Source organism: Callithrix jacchus, chromosome 2, assembly GCF_049354715.1.
Source record: "Callithrix jacchus isolate 240 chromosome 2, calJac240_pri, whole genome shotgun sequence".
NCBI classification, from domain to species: Eukaryota; Metazoa; Chordata; class Mammalia; order Primates; family Cebidae; genus Callithrix; species Callithrix jacchus.
The window spans coordinates 114,998,908-115,016,714 of NC_133503.1; the positions used below are offsets into that span (position 1 = coordinate 114,998,908).

At 35.9% G+C, this 17,807-nt stretch overlaps 1 protein-coding gene across 1 annotated transcript in view; it reads right to left on the minus strand.

Annotated features, from left to right (window-relative positions):
• Positions 1-17,807, minus strand: part of ARSK (arylsulfatase family member K) — a 55,282-nt gene that overhangs the window by 12,112 nt on the left and 25,363 nt on the right. Inside the window, exons 4-6 of the mRNA XM_008991790.5 lie at positions 9,896-10,178; positions 5,987-6,158; positions 1,264-1,488 (exon numbers count right to left, since the gene is read on the minus strand). Of these exons, the coding sequence (XP_008990038.4) occupies positions 1,264-1,488; positions 5,987-6,158; positions 9,896-10,178 (680 nt within the window). The remainder of the gene's footprint in view (positions 1-1,263; positions 1,489-5,986; positions 6,159-9,895; positions 10,179-17,807) is intronic.

A 17,807-nucleotide genomic window follows, 5' to 3' on the forward strand; every position in this document is an offset into this window, starting at 1 on the left:
GGAAAACAGAATGAGGCTAAAAAGTCAAGCAAAGATGACCCAAGGAAGATTTTTTTTGGGGAATGGGGAGGGTAGGAAGAGTTCTACATGAGGAAAAATCAAGGAAGGAAAGTGTAAAGAATATAGGCATATATTGATAAAACTCTAAAGATGTTAATAACAGAGACACAAATATACATAATTATATATAAGCTTCTTTAAAAAACACAGAAATGAGGAAAAGTAATAGTGATCAGATTGAAACTAATGGAATGAGAAAGTGGCCAAGATATGGCTAAGTGTGAACATTATTTAGAGATAAAGGGAAACCAGCAGATGATGACTAAGAAACAGAAGAGATTAAAAATTCAAGAAACTGGAAATAAGTATGTTCAATTATATGAGAAGGGATGTGAAATAAAAGAGAAAAGGAAAGGACCCTGGTGTAAATGAACTCTAAACAAATTTAGTTAAATGAAGGGAAGAACTTGAGGCAGAAGGAAGGGGGTAAAAAGAACTCTGATTTCTTTGACTTTAAGATGCATCTTTCTTTCACATTTTAATATTTCTGAAATTAGAGAATGTATCTTGTGTTATTATTTTTCCTTCACCAAAATTCATGAATTGATGGAACTTTTTGCAATTGACAGTGTCTTAGAACAGAGACTAGTGTTTAAATGCTAATGAATTTAAAGTATTCTGCTGAATTAGACAGAAACTAACATAGTTAGTTCTCTATGATTTCCTTCAAATTTGATTATGTCGTTATTCTAGTATCTTCAACAAAAACTGCTAACTACCCTTATTCATATGTTGCTTTTCTAGACATATGGCTATGCTTGTCGACGTTAAGAAGCTAGTAAAGCAAATAGTACAGAACTATCTAAAGAGTCTGAAGAGGAATATGTTCATACTAGTTTCAATGTGGATAGAATAGTTCAGAAAGAAAATGCTTACATTTTAGGGAGGTGGTGGTAGAGAATCCAATGATGTACAAATCATATCTGTAAAGTTATGAAACTGAATGTCCTACATGGCTTATAGTCACATCCTGAATACAAATCTTTTGAAGGGAAAATGACTATAATAAGTGAAGGCCACAGGAACATGAAAAGCAGTCTCTTCATTCTTCAGAGTACAGTTGGACTCACAGTTAAATGAGTTGCCCAGCTTTATAAACAAGTCAGCAGGGGCTCTGACTACTAACTAAAAGACTGACTGACCTCTTCAGTTGCATTCTTCAGCATTATTACAAATAAATTGTTACAGAACTGCATTACTTACCAAGCATGGTAGGGTAAATATCCACAAGAGAAATGACATTTGATACTTGTAGGTTGGCTTTAATTCCTGGTCCCATCATCAAAAGTGGAACATGCGCACTAGCTTCATACATGCTCATTTTATAAAACTGCCGATGTTCCATGGCCAGCTCTCCATGGTCTGAGGAGTATATGACAATAGTTTTCTGAAGAAGATCTAACTGACGAAGGGCCAAAATAATTTCACCTACAACAGAAATCAAGATAAACCTATTAAGTAGCTTTCAGTTCATGTTTTATTCTCTCGCATTAAGTTTATAACAACTCTACCCTGTAAGAGTTTGTCACTATGCTTCTTAACATCTGAATATTACCTACTGTTCTCAAGTTAAGTTTCAAGTTGACAGAGTCTGTCTACGGCTTGCTCCTCAACTGACTAGGGAGGAAGAAGAAAACATAATACCCTTGGTAACTCTTGCTCAAAGCTGTTCATCTGGAGATTATGCTGGCTTCCTTTCTATGTTTCTATCAGAGAATGGGGGAAAAATCTTCCCCTTAGTGCCTTGCATGAGAAAAGAAAGATCAGTTAGATATCAGCACTTTACAGATCTCAGATGATAAAAACACTGACGTTACCTCTAACCCACAGTTTCTGTGCAACAAGAAGTGGTAAGAGCAGTCAGAACTCCTCTTCTCTGCTACTTTTTCTCCCAAATCTCTAAGCAATCACTAGATCATGCTCATAAAGTTGGCTGAGGATTATGGAAATTCCACCTTTGAAGAAGGGCTGGAAGCAGGAGAGACAGTATACAAGTTTGATTTAGCATCTTCTTAGATAGGGAATAATGAGAGAGTAAAATTCCTCTGACCAGTTCCTGACCAGTGTTCTCAAACTTCCTCCTACTGTAATTAAGAGAATCACAGGAAAGCACAGGCCAGAGGAGTCATCCCTATTTTGGCAGTTCCTGCATCTGAGTAGAAGAGTGTATATTAATTTAAAAACCTACAGATTCTGAAGTGTAGTCAGGATTGACATTCACTGCTCTATAAACTTATTCACAGCGTTGAGACCCTCTTGATTTTTCAACTAGACAACTGGAATTACTTCCTGATCGGTCTTGTCACTACTCTTTCCTCTCCTTGTACTATTCTGGTGTCTCTCTTTCTAAATTACCTAATCACTTGATTGTGTCATATCCCTGCTTACAACTTTTTCATAGCTGCCCATTGTTGAATTCTTTAGCATAACAAGCAAGGCCCCTGTCCACTCTCCACACTTAGCACCCTCAGCTACCTTTACTTTTCAGCAATCCTAACCTGCTCAGCACCCCCTAAATACACACCACATTAGTTTACACTTTCTTGCCTCTGCATATACTCTGCCATCTATGGTAAATGCCCTTTCTCCCACAGTCTACTTGACAAATTTTCATTCTTCCTTTATGAGCCAGCTCAAACATGCATTATCTCTGGCAAGGCATCGTTCCCTGCTCTTCTAGGTACAGTAAATCACTCTGTTCTTCAGGATGCCTACAACTTGTATATTACTGTAGTTACAACAACATACTGTAATTCTTAGCATGTATGCTCATTCAATAATTGTTTACCCAGTGCTTACTATGTGTCAAGCACTATGGATACAATGCTAAGCACCAAGGATGCAATGTTGAATAAGAAGGATGAAAGACTTAAATGTAAAATTTAAAACTATAAAAACCCCTAGAAGAAAATCTAGGCAATACCATTCAGGACATACACACAGGCAAAGATTTCATGACAAAATCACCAGAAGCAATTGCTACAGAAGCAAAAATTGACAAATGGAATCTAATTAAATGAAAGAGCTTCTGCACAGCAAAAGAAATTGTCATCTGAGTGAACAGCCAACCTACAGAATGGGAGAAAATTTTTGCAATCTATCCATCTGACAAAGGTTTAATATCCATGAGCTGCAAGGAAATAAAACAAACATAAAAGAAAAAACCAAACAACCCCATTTAAAAGTGGGCAAAGGACATAAATGGAACTTCTCAAAAGAAGACATTCATGGGGCCAACAAACATATTTTTAAAAAGCTCAACATCACTGATCATTAGAGAAATGTAAATCAAAACCACAATGAGACACCATCTCATGCCAGTCAGAATGATAATTATTAAGTTAAGAAACAACAGATGTTGGAGAGGTTGTGGAGAAATAGGAATGCTTTTACCCTGTTGGTGGGAATGTAAATTAGTTCAACCATTGTGGAAGACAGTGGCAATTCCTCAAAAATTTAGAACCAGAAATGCCATTTGATCAAGCAATCCCATTACTGGGTATATATACCCAAAGGGATATAAATCATTCTATTACAAAGATACATGCACACATGTGTTCACTGCAGCACTATTCACAATAGCAAAGACATGGAACCAATCCAAATGCTCATCAACAATAGACTGAATAAAGAAAATGTGGTACATATACACCATGAAATACTATGCAGCCATAAACAGGAATAAGATCAGGTTCTTTGCAGGGACATGGATAGAGGTGGAAGCTGTTATCTTCAGCAAATGAATGCAAAGCAAACACTGCATGTTCTCATTTATAAGTGGGAGCTGAACAATGAGAACACATGGACACATGGAGGGGAACAACACACACTAGGGCCTGCTGGGGAAGGGAGAGCATTAGGAAAACTAGCTAATGCAGGCAGGGCTTAATACCTAGGTGATGGGTTGATAGGTTCAGCAAATCACTATGGCACACGTTTACCTGCACATCCTGCACATGTACTCTGGAACTTAAAAATAAAAATAAAAGAATGTCTCTGCCCTCATGAAGCTTGTGTTCTTCAAGGGAGACGATGGTAAACAGATGCAATAATTAGTATCACTATGTAAACAACACGACAAGATATAAAGTAAGCAGAATGATGGAGCTGGCACACTGAGTTACAGTGGTAGGGAAAGACATCCCTGAGGAGGTAACAACTGAGCTGAGAGCTAATGACAGAATAAGCCAGTCATGTAGAAAGCAAAGTGAAGGGTGTTCTAGGCAGATGGAACAGAAAATATAAGACCCTGAGGTGGGAAAAGCCTAGAATTTCTTTAATTAATTGGTGATTTCTTAATAGTATTCAACATACTCTATGCCTGCAGTGCCAACATAGTGCCTGACAGGTAGTAGGTACTAAATGTTTGTTCACAAACCCAATGAACAGTATTAAATACTATTTGGTGATAAGAGGAGTATACATTTAAAAATTAAGATAAAATATATTCCATAAACTTTGTAACTTTAAGTAAGCAAGTTGCCACATTTTTATCTTCTCTGAAGAGACTTCAAGAGTAATATTTCCACACTCCCTACAGCAACATTCTTTCATTTTAGTAGATATGGAAGAATGAATGGCTATAAACTTTCAAATGCAATTTCTAGCATGCAAACAGGAGAACATTCTGTAACATCAGAGAATATCAATGAAAGACAATTTGACAGATATACAGGTGTATGACTGAAGAAAATTACTTAAAATCTTATTTGCATTGAGTACTGGGAAAGTCCTTATGAGTCCTTACTTTTTTTTTTTTGAGATGTAGTCTTGTTCTGTCACCCAGGCTGGAGTGCAGTGGTGCAATCTTGGCTCACTGCAACCTCTGTCTCCTGGGTTCAAGCAATTCTCCTGCCTAGCCTCCCAAGTAGCTAGGATCACAGGTGCATGCAATCACACCTGGCTAATTTTTGTATTTTTAGTAGAGACAGGGTTTTGCCATGTTGGCCAGGCTGGTCTCAAACTCCTGACCTCAGGTGATCTACCTGCCTTGACCTCCCAAAGTTCTGGGATTACCAGCATGAGCCACCACCCCTGGCCAATACATTTTTATATTTGCTATATTATAATTTGTCCATATGGCCTTTTTGCTTCTTGCTGTATACTTTTCTATTTTTACCCAATGAATTTTTTTGAACAAAAACCATTCACTTGTCACTCCCAAAGTTTACTCTGTACAGAAGAGGTGCTACCTGTAACTTCACTAGTATAATTATGCCTCATTCCTAAGTGCAGCAAGATGAATGACATTACTTTATGAAAATAACTTTTGTGATAAAACAGATTTTTAAACCAGAGTTTTTACACACTTGAACTGGAAACTTCCATAGCTCTGTAAGTGAACAGGATAAATATTCTTGAGAGTCATATAATGGAGGCAGGTTTAGTTGTGAGTTGGGTCTTGCTTGAATGAGGAAAAAAAAAATCAGTATGATTCTGGACCAGAATATACATGGAGAAACTTTAGTTAAACCGTGCTCTAAAGGGACTGGGGAGAAGTAATTATAAGTTTGGGGGAGTCACAGGATTCTACAAGTAAACTTTATCATCTCTAGGAAACTAAGCTGCCTTACAGTTACCCATCACACATGTAACTTTGTTTGGCTGAAAACTAATTCCTGTTTAAGGACAGTAAAGCATTTCAAGTAGATGATAGCCTTCTGTGACCCTTTCTTTATGTATGAATAAATCTGAGCATTTATGAATCTGAGAATTTATGAATAATTAAGATATAAAGAGTTTTTCATTCTCTCAATAATGCAAGTTATCCAGTTTTCATAAGTGTCAAGATTCCTATAGTTATAAGCAACTCTTGTAAGAAATATCTGAGGCTGTTCATGCAAGTCACCAAACAGCATGATCACTGATTGTTGGAAAAATATTATACTTTTTCTTCATGTAATTGCTTATTAATTATACCACCTACCAAGCATGGCATCTGTCTCAGCACACATAGCATAGTAAAATGCTCTAATATTTTTTATTTCTTTTTCTGTAAATCTTCCAGTGCAGTTTTTTGTATAAGAAGAGTAATAATCTACAGGGTGCATTTCTGACAAAGGCGACCACTTTGGGATTTTGATGTCATCATGAGACACCTAAAAAGGGGAGAAAAAACATAGTTATGCTAGCAAAATAGTACTATTTCTTTCCTCAAATTAGTATGTATGGTGAAATCAACAATGTGAAATTACTTAGAAGAGTAGAAAAGAATGTCTGGGTGGGAAGTGGTGCCTCACACCTGTAATCCCAGCACTTTGGGAGGCTGAGGTGGGAGGATCACAAGCTGCAGAGTTCCAGACCAGCCTGGCCAATATGATGAAATCCCATTGCTACTAAAAATACAAAAATTAGCCAGGCGTGGTGGCAGGCACCTGTAGTCCCAGCTACTTGGGAGGCTGAGGCAGGAGAATCACTTGAACCTGGGAGGCTGAGGTTGCAGTGAGCTGAGATCATGCCACTGCACTCCAGCCTGAGTGACAGAGTGTGACTTCATCTCAAAAAAAAAAAAAAGTCTGAAATATGTAAATAAATAGTAAATCAATACATAAATTAGGAACAGATTGTTAATACTTTCATAACAACAAAAGGTATATATCAATATCTATATACACATCATGAAATAGTGGTAAGATTTTTAAAAATTATACAGGACAATGAAAAACATGAGCTATATTAGACAGTATATACTAGTCCAGAAAAGTATCCAAGCACTTTAATATATAGTCATGTGACCAAAACTTCAGAATCAACAATGTAAGACTATGGGACTCTTTTTCTCCAATAATTCTCTAGTAAAAATCCCAATACCTAGTGAGGTAGTAAAGCACTTGTAAAAAACAAATATGACTTTTTAATACACATAAATGCTTACTTTTAGTGTTGGTAAATAAACAATTAGGACTAGATCTTTAATTCATATATATGTTTTAGTCATGTAACTTTCAAAAAGGTCAAACATTTACTTAATATTTGGTTGAAAGTAATTGAACTCATTTCATTTGGCTAGTACTAATTCCAGACAAAATTTTGAAGATGAAGCCACTTAGAACTTTTAAAGAAGATATAAAGTATCTAAAACACTGATATTATTTTCTTTAAAATGGGATGGACTAAATAGTGTTTCTGATTAGTTTAAAAAATTTTTTTTATTTCCACAGATTTTTGGGGACAAGGTGGTGCTTAGTTGTACAAATAAATTCTTTAAGGTGATTTCTGAAATTTTGGTGTACCCATCATCCAAGCAGTATACACTGTACCCAATGTGTAGTCTTTTATCCCTCACCTCCACCCACCTTCCCCTCGAACAGTCCCAAAGTCCACTGTATCATTCTTATGCCTCTGAGTCCTTATAGCTTAGCTCTCACTTATGAGTGAGAACATATGATGTTTGATTTTCCATTCCTAAGTCACTTCCCTTAGAATAATGGTCTCCAATTCCATCCAGGTTGCTGTGAATTATATTATTTCATTTCTTTTTATGGCTGAGTAGTATTTCATGGTATATATACCATAATTTCTTTATCCACTGGTTGACTGATGGGCATTTGGGCTGGTTCCATATTTTTGCAATTTTGAATTGTGCAGCTATAAACATGCATGTGCAAGTATCTTTTTCATATAATTATTTCTTTTCCTCTGAGTAGATACCACATAATGGGATTGCTGGATCAGATGGTAGCTCTACTTTTAGCTAAGGAATCTTCACTCTGTTTTCCATAATGGTTGCACTAGTTTACATTCCCACCAGCAGTGTAAAATTGTTTCCTTTCACCACATCCCACATCTCCCCCAATATCTATTTAAAAAAAATTTTTTTTTATAATGGCCATTGTTGTAGGAATAAGGTGGAATCACATTGTGGTTCTAATTTGCATTTCCCTGATCATTAGTGATGTTGAGCATTTTCTCATATATTTGTTGGCCATGTGTATATCTTTTGAGAATTGTCTATTCATGTCCTTTTTTTTTGAGATGGAGTTTTGCTCTTATTGCCCCGGCTGGAGTGCAGCGCAATGGTGTGATCTCAGCTCACTGCAACCTCCGCGTCCCGGGTTCAAACAATTCACCTGCCTCAGCCTCCTGAGTAGCTGGGATTACAGGCGCACACCACCATGTCCAGCTAATTGTTGTATTTTTAGTAGAGATGGGGTTTCACTGTGTCGGTCAGGCTGGTCTCGAACTCCTGACCTCAGGTGATCCACCTGTCTCAGTCTTCCAAAGTGCTGGGATTACAGGCATGAGCCACAGCACCTGGCCCTATTCATGTTGTTAGCCCACTTTTTGATGGGATTTTTTTTTTCTTGCTAATCTGTTTGAGTTCCTGGTAGGTTCTGGATATCAGTCCTTTGTCAGAGGTATAGCTTGTGAAGATTTTCTCACACCCTGTGGGTTGTTTACTCTGCTGCTGCTTATTATCATTTTGCTGTGCAGAAGCTTTTTAGTTGAATTAACTGATTAGTTTTTAAAGTAACTTAAAATTGATTTAAGACTACACATTTCAAAATACAGGTAGACCATGCATCATGTTGTTTGATAAGCATGAATTTCAGTTATCACAGTTTTGTTAAAAAATATCAGTCCCCTAACAAAGTTAACCTGGTAAACTTTAGTTCCCAGGGTATGTTAACTGTGAATAATTGCAAAAAGTACAAACTTTCACACTGATATGCTGCTAGCTTTTTAGTATAAATCACTGAGTATACAACAGATAATGTATGGCATTCCGTGACTAATCATGTTGTTTCTTTTAAAGTATGTCAGTGATTAGCTATCTGGTACAAGTACAGACAAGAAAGCATGTACCTGTATCCTAGTGATAAATTAATGTGACACTTTATAAAAAGAAGTAATGAAAAGAAGTCAACAAAGATGAACATACAGTAAAAAAAGGAAAAGTGACAAGGCTGGAAGTGAAATTTGAATCAAATGTAAATGAAGTTATAGAAGAAGCAGCTGACCTGGAAATGCTGACACTGCTGTCATTCCAGAGACACTAGATATGTAGCCAGAGGAACTTAGTGAGGGCACACTTACTACCATAAATGAGGAAGTTTGTGAAGGATAAAGATGTCCCACAGAAAGTGACAATGGCAAAAATTTTCACATTAAAGGAACTTGGAGATATATCATTACATTGAGAGTGCAAAAGTTAAAATGTTGGAAAGTAATGCAAATTTAGAAGGAAACAATGACAATTTGCCAAGTCTTGGAGAAGATGCTTTCTTTGTATCGTAAGTTTTATGAAGAGAAGACAAGCACTCTACAATCTACCGGTAAGTTTTTTTTTTTAACCAAAAAAATCCTCACTTTAATTCTCAATGTTTCTAGTGTTTTCATTATAGTGTACTACATAAATATTAGTTTATTTTTTCTTTTTCCAGTTTTAACCAAAAATATTCTTTAAAACATTTTTAAAATATTTAACAATTTAAATATTTTGACAAATATTTTTAAAGGTTCCAGAAAATGGTCGTTTTTCCCATTTGTGAAGGTTGTTTTATATGGTTTCAGCTTGCATGGTCATTTTCACAATCTGGTGAAATGTGCAAAGTGAGGACGGCCTACATTTCTAAGAGAATGCCTTTTAGTTTCTCTTTTTATAGACATATCCTTGGCAAATGTATTCAATCCAGAAGTAGGTTTCTGACTTTTAACGCTTATGTTATTTCTTTAAAATTGTCCTTCTACTTTTTACTGAACCAGGTATTGGTCAAGTTTGAATATACAATTTTCAAATTTTTCTTTAAAAGTGATAATTAAATGAAACAATAGGTAAATACCAATAAGCCACATATATAAATTTACTTCGAGCCCACACAATGTAGTTACTTACTTTTTCAAGCCAATAAAGAGATGTGTGAAATGTTGAAGATCCAAAGTTTTCTCCAAAAGATGGTGAAGGGTAAGCGTGTGGCAAATTTAATCCCAAGTAAAGAACAAATGGTTCAGTGTAATTAATTGCTTCTTTTCTTAACCAATTCACTGCTTTGTCTGTATTCTCCCAATCCTTTTCCATCACTCTCACTTTAGTCCTATTAGGGATAAGATTAACCATGGGCCTGCCTTCTTGTCTGAGTAAGAAAGCAACATCTCTTGTCCATGCTTCTACACGATTACTGAGGGAGCAAAAAGACAGGTATAGTGTTAGGTATATTAAAAAGTTTTAAAAATGTACTAAAGCATACACTGAGAAAACGACATGGCAAAAAAATTTTAGACTCAATCTTGTAAATGTTCAGAATAACTATATTAGAGCTCAGAAAGGAAGTTATTGAGATTACAAATTAAATAATAGAAAAAAGCAAAGAATCAATTATTCACTTACGTGTTCTTAAAAACTGAGAGATTATGTAGAAGGGTTATCTTTTCTTACAGCAAGATATTTAAACAAAATGTTTCAGATTTCTAGTATTTCTCCTTATTTACTGAATTTTCTAGCATTTTCTTTTTTTCTCTTAGAAGATATTATTCCTAACCAAACCTACTATAATTTATTTTTATCGCTAAATATTTATATTTTTAAAAATATACCTACCATGTATATTTCATGTGTTGCTGACGTTTCAGTTTTTAAATTGTTTCCAGCTCTATTGTTTCTTCTTAAAAGAAAAATTTTAACCATAATCTGAGCCATCTAAGCTAATAGTGATACAAATTTCATATCCATTATAAACCAGAGATATTTTCTTTATTACTGATTTACAAGTTAAAAGATCCAATTAATCCACTTTCTCAAAAAAACAAACAAACAATTCACTTTCCCTAAATCTCTAGTCTATTTTATCAGACTTCTTGATTTTTCTCAATCCAGGTCTAAGTATATGTAGCTGACACAATTGTTTAGAAAGCAGTCCTGGGCATTTCTAGGAAGTTTGCTTTTTAAGTTTCAGTTGAGATAAATACCTCTGAAGTTCTCTATCAATTGAGAAAAGTGTTTTTTAAATCCAGGTACCAACTCACAAATAAAAAATATTTTATATTAAAACATAATACTCCACTTGAGAGAAATTGCAATCCATACAACATGACTAACAACCCATATATAAGTTAAAATAGAAAAATTTTATGCCTTGCCTTCTGAATACAGGTAAAGAAATTTAAATAGCTATCATAAAAATTCATTTTTCTTTGTAGATATTCAATATGCTTTGATAAAAATAATGGAAAGCATATTTTCTGCAGAATTACATCTATCTAACAGATTCCAATTAATTCCAACAGATGGGAAGCCCTAAAATAGAAAGTTAGGTATTCATCACACTATCAAAACAATCTGACATTGGCTTCTTGTCTTTTGCTTAAGTCATAGTTAAAATCTTACTATATGTGACTATTAGTATTGTTGCAGAAGTGGAATTTTAGGGGTTTATAACACCAGCAGTATGATTGGGAGAACTCAGATTTTGAAAGAAGGAGGAATAGGATACTGAGATTTATATAGTATGTTTAGGAACCAAAGTGCTTTCTTTTCAGTCAGAGAGTATTACATGAGAAAATATGGCTGGGAAACTATTACAATAAGCAAGCTTTTAATACAACCTAATTAGTTGGCACTGTTTGAATTAACTCAGGTAGGACTATTGCCCTGATTGTGCTAACCGACCTAACTAGTGGACTTTACAATGTAGTCTGGACCATGAGTGGGTCTAGACCATCTCAAGGAAAGATTTTCTAACCTTGAAAGATGGCTATATTGAAACCAGCTTGCTGCATCTTTTGCCACAGCAGTGATTAAGTGTGACATCATTTACCCTTTCTGGTAATAAATTTATGCCTTCTCCCTATTTTTTAAAATTGTCTGTGTTCCTGAGATTGTTTTAACCAAGGTCCCCTTAAGGGTAAAATGGCTTGAAGAGAGTTAATTTTGGCCTACTCTAATCATTATGGCCAGATTTCGAACTTGGTTTATTTTGTCTTCTAAATAATATGTGATTTTCTCTCTTATCTTAGTGGTATCCTTTCTTGTCTTTTCATAAGTATGGGTTTGGCATGATTCCCATGACTGCTGGTATGTAAGTAGAGTTATAACAAATGATTTCAAGCATTGCTAAGGCAGCAGGACAAGATTATAGTTAAAGGTAAGAGGTTCCTTTCCCAGTGTTTTTCATTTCTTTTAGTTGAAAGAACATTAGTTGACCCATGTTCACTGTGCCTAAAGTGCAAAATAACAATGTATTTCTTTGCAACTTAGCGAGGAAAAACAAGAGTATAAAGTGATGTATTTGGTAGATGAATATACTACAGTACTTTAAAATCATTTAGCACTTTTTAATGTATTCAAAACAATAATTATAATCAACGACTCTCCATTTTACTTCCACTACTCCCTGGACCAGCAACCCTTCCTGGGCCATCATTAAGCACAATAAGAGCAGTAGATGCAGCCTAATCAGTTGGCTGCTACAAGAGCTGCAATTCTTAGTCCAGAAAGTCCCTCTTTCTGGCTCAAGGTATCTTCTAGGTCACTAAGTTCAATGACTAAAACATGGAATGAGAATATGAATATGCAACTTCCTAATCTATTACAATTATAATAATACTATTATATTTGTATTATTTTTTCTTTTATTGTATCTTTTGACGTTATATTTCTCTCTATCAGCCCCTTCTCACAAGAGTGATAGTCTCTTATTCAGGCTAAACTGTTGCACCTGGAAATCATATCTTTCAATCATATGCTCAGACCTACTTCTTTGTCTCATCATCCTAAATGTTGTCTTCACCCCCCCACCAGTAATGGCTATAACTTCTTCCAAATATAAATTTTCTGTTAACTTAACCACTGGGGATATTTTGAGCCAATTTATTTCCATTCTATTTCTATGTATTTTGTCCAGAATACCAAGAGTATGGTTTCAACCAGGACAATTGAAAAGAGCTTGTATCAATGAGGAGGATCCAAAACTAACTGTGACTCAGATATGTTATGATTCCATGGCTGTTATCAATATAAATTTACCCTGTTGCTCACAATATAAGCACAGCTATACAATGTATAGTTTCCTCTATGCTGGCATTTCTCAAAGTGTAGTACAGGGAGCTCTGAGGATTCAACAGACACTCTCAGTGAGCCCATGAGGTCAAAACTATTGTCATAATAATAGTAAGATGTTATTTACCTTTTTCATTCTCATTTTCTCATAACATACAGTGTGCAGTGGAAGAGACCACTCTAATCTATCCTCAGGTAGGAGCTCAGGTCTGGAGTGTACCTATCTCAAAGAAGATTGTTCTCTATAAACTTAGAGAGGCTTCAATGTTTCTTTATATCATGCCCCTCTTAAGTGGCCCAATGTCTACTTCAACTCTTTATAGAAATCTAAGAGGGCCTTTTCTTCTCAAAGGTATACAAATAATAATCACAGATTTCTGATAAAGACATTCATAATTAATTACACCTTGCCCTACCTCCACCAGAGGTCCAGTTCTTTATATCCTTGCTGCTTCAAGTGTGGTCCATGGACAGGCAGCATCAGCAGCTCTTGGGAGCTCCCATAGTGCCCACATGTTATGGGAGGGACCTCGTGAAAATCATAATTGGATCAAGGGGGCAGTTTCCCCCATACTGGTCTCGTGGTAGTGAACAAGTCTCATGAAATCTGATGGTTTTATAAAGGGTTTCCCCTTTTGCTTGGTTTTTATTCTCTCTTACCTGCCACCAGGTAAGACGTGCCTTTTGCCTTCCACCAAGACTGTGAGGCCTCCCAAGTCATGTGGAACTGTGAGTCCATTAATTATTTTTCTTTACAAATTACCCAGTCTTGGGTATGTCTTTATCAGCAGCATAAGAACAAACTAATACACCATCCTAGATTCACCGAATCACAAAGGGCATTTAATAAGATGCCCAAGTCATTTATATGTATATTAAGTTTTGAGATCCACAGTTTAAGAATTTTTTTCTGCAAAAATCCTCAAATTTTAGTCAGGGTAATTAAAATGAAGCTTCCACAGTAGCCTATAAATAGAATTATTCTACCTTGGTTCAATTTCAGAAAACAGGTGATAGCCAAATATCCTATCCAACAATCAGCAGTTTAATTAGTTACTTTTAACAAGAAACTTCTCACTAATACAAATGAAAAATAAAACTACTTAACACATTGTAAAGTAGTTACTACATAAATTTGTATATTTGCCATTACTGTGTGGGTTTTCTGTGCCAGTGTGCCAAATTCTACTGCTAAAACATTGGATACAATCAGTTTACAGGTAGCAAAGGATTAGTTTATATAGTAACAATTATATCTCAAAAACTATACATTAAAATTGATGATGAGAACGTGACAGTTTTCTTTCAACATGAAGTAGGAGCCTAAACGTAAACCTCAGCTTCTTAAAAGTCTACTGAACATGACTAAATATCTAAACATGACTTAGAATTCTGTGGTCTCTCTCTTTTTCTCATTGTTATTGATGGGATTGTAGCAGGTAATGTGTTTCTGATTAGTCTCATAAACAAAACACTGGAAAAATGATGATTCTGAAAAATGCCCTTGAAAATTTCTGCATCTACCTAATAAATTCTGTAAGAGAAAAAGGAATCTATATTCATTCCCATTAAATGCTCTTTTCTGGACTTGGTGTGGTGGCTCACACCTGTAATCCCAGGGCTTTGGGAAGCTGAGGTGGGAGGATTACTTGAGCCCGTGAGTTTGAGACCAGCCAGGGCAACATAATGAGATCTTGTCTCTCCCAAAAAAAAAAAAAAAAAGAAAAAGAAAAATTTAGTTGGGCATGGTAGCATGATAGTATGTGCCTATTGTCCTAGCTACTTGGGAGGCTGAGTGAGCAGGGGGGAATCACTTATGCTCCAGAGTTTGAGGCTGCAGTGAGCTACGAGCCTGCTACTTTACTCCAGCCGAGGTGACAAAGTGAGACCTCATCTCTTTAAAAAAAAAAAAAAAAAAAAAGCTCTTCTCTCAAATTAGAGACAGACACACATGATTTTTAAAAGGACTTACAAGGCTGTCATCCATCTATCCATCTTCATTACATATGATCACTCAAAAAAACACCAATCTGTTTCAAATTGGTATTCTCTAGAAATGATGTAAAAGGCATCTGTGTAGAGGTGGAACAAGAGGCCTGGGTCTGTCTTTTTTTCTATCTCTAACCCATTAGGTAACCTGTAGATTTAGTAATGCCTCCATCATTCACCCTTCTTTCACCTCTACCTTTTGCCATGTGACATTGGAATGGCTCCCCCAAAAATAAGTATCTTTCTCTACCTCATGTGACTTGCTTTGACCACAGACTGAGTAACACATTTGTCCTGTAAGACTGCATCTTGAGAGACCTGTGTGTTTTCTCTTGTGCTCCTGCACCACTGCCCTCAACTTGAGAATATACGTTGGCTAGCCTGCTGGAAGATGAGACACAGAGCAGATTCAAATTGCCCCATTCCTTTTAGCTGAGGCCAGCTTTGATCAGTTAACAGCCAGCCAAGTATAGAAATGCAAGTGAACCTAGCTAAGGCAAAATCTTAACAGATGATTCAAGATCAATGAGCAATAAACACTTAATGCAAAAAACAAAAACAAAACAAAACAACAACAACAAAAGTCTGTTTTAGTTGAATGAATCACATCTATCCTGGCAAATGCAGGTTGGAACATCATTTTTCAACATACATTATTTAAATGCTCAATATATGTAGGCTTTTATATTTATTAGTTTTATTAATTCTAACCATTTCATTTTTTGGTGAAATTACAGTAGCCGGTGCCCCCTTAATCTTTTATTCATGAATTTCTTTGTAAATATAATGAAAATCACCAACTTTTCTCTACTAAACAGTAATATTAATTACATCACAAATTATATTGGTTATATGATAATAATAGTAAATATATTTCAAATAAAAGTTTTGTATGTGTATGTGTGTAGAGGTGAGTATTCAGAGATTTCATCTTGTGAAATCTCACCTAGCCATTTTCTAGTCTGCTGGTAAATTCATCATTGTGGAGGCACTCATATTTACAACTTTGAATTCCTAGGTGACAATGACTATAGCCCTTGACAGAGTATACATGTTTATTGTAATCTGAGTCAAATAGAGGCAACTTTTTGATTCAATTAAAGAAACAATGAATACCTACCACAAGAAAGACATTGGCCATTCAGGTGCTTAATGCGACTTACTAAGCTAACAAATAGGTATTTCCATCTCATATTCACTCAGACATAAACCCTCCTACTATTGAACTTTAAAAAATAAATGCCAAATGCTACTTTACAGAAAAAACAACTGTAAAAAAATACCTCAGCTACGACTCTAGCAATGGTTTAGATCACATTCACCATTTTACATCCAAAAGGGGATTTCTTATGCTTTTAAAGCAATTTAACATACCAACTAGATTATAACATTTACAATTTTTGTAAACCTTTGCTTTTCAATATTAAACAGAAAATGTAACCCAAACAAAATGCCATCAAATCTGAAAAAACAGAGTGGGTGGGTTATTCCCAGGTAACCTGCTGTTAACAGAGTTTACTAAGCAGTCATTGCAGCAGACACATCGCCATATCTGTAGCTCTTGCTGAAGGAGTGAATTAGCTGGCCACATTACGTAGGATTTAACTCCTTTTCTAGGCTGTCGACTGGCTGGCTGTGGGCACCTAACCGAAGCACTAGCACTTACCATGGTCAGCACTTAACGATGGAGTCTTGCATGAAATGTAAGTTAGGCCTATTATCCCTATTTACAGAGTTTAAATTTAGAAAGAAAATAATCCAGTAACTGGTGGTTTTTAAGATGTAGCTGTGAGGTAGAGAAAGAGTTACAAAGGAGATGAAACTTGAACCAAAAAGGTTATGGCAGGTCAAAGTCAGGATTGGAAGTGATATGGCTGAGAAGACCCAGAGCAGAGAAGCAGAAGTCATGAGTCATGTTGGTAACAGAGAACTAGAAGAAAGTTCCTTTAATGCCTGCTACTGAGGGAAAAGCTGTGCTGGATTTGGAATTACTCCCCAGTTCTACAACTTGAGACTAGTGTAACTACAGCTTCTGTTTTGGGTAGTAATCAAAATCCTCTTTCACTGCATGCAAATCCTTATATTATGATCACATTTTCCCTACCCAGCACAACCTCCAATCTTACATATGTGGACTCAAGTGACTATTCTCCCAAACAAAAACATTTTTTTTTTCTGAAACAGGGTCTTTCTCTGTTGCCTAGGCTGGAGTGCAATAGTGCGATCTTGGCTCACTGCAACTTCCACCTCCCAGTTTAAGCAATTCTTGTGCCTCAGCCTCCCTTGTAGCTGGGACTACAGGCATCTGCCACTACATCTAGCTAATTTGTATTTTTAGTAGAGACAGGGTTTCACCATAGTCTTGAACTCCTGACCTCATGTGATCTACCTGCCTCGGCCTCCCAAAGTGCTGGGATTACAGTCGTGAGCCACCATGCTGGGCCCCAGCAATTTTACGTATCATCTGGAACAGTTTTGCTGTCACACTTCTCCATTTCTTATGAGTACTGATACTTCCACCTAACTTTATACTATTATACCAAAATGGGTTTGCCATTTTCTCTAGTGAAAAAGGTAATTTTAGAGTCTATAAAAGGTGAAAGGGAAAGAATTTGGATTTATAAAACCCATATAACCATACTTTCAGAGTTTGAAAAGACTGATTTTTTTTTTTAGATACAGTCTCACTTATGTCATCCAGGCTGGAGTACAGTGGTGCGGTCTCAGCTCACTGAAACCTCTAACTCCCAGGTTCGAGTGATTC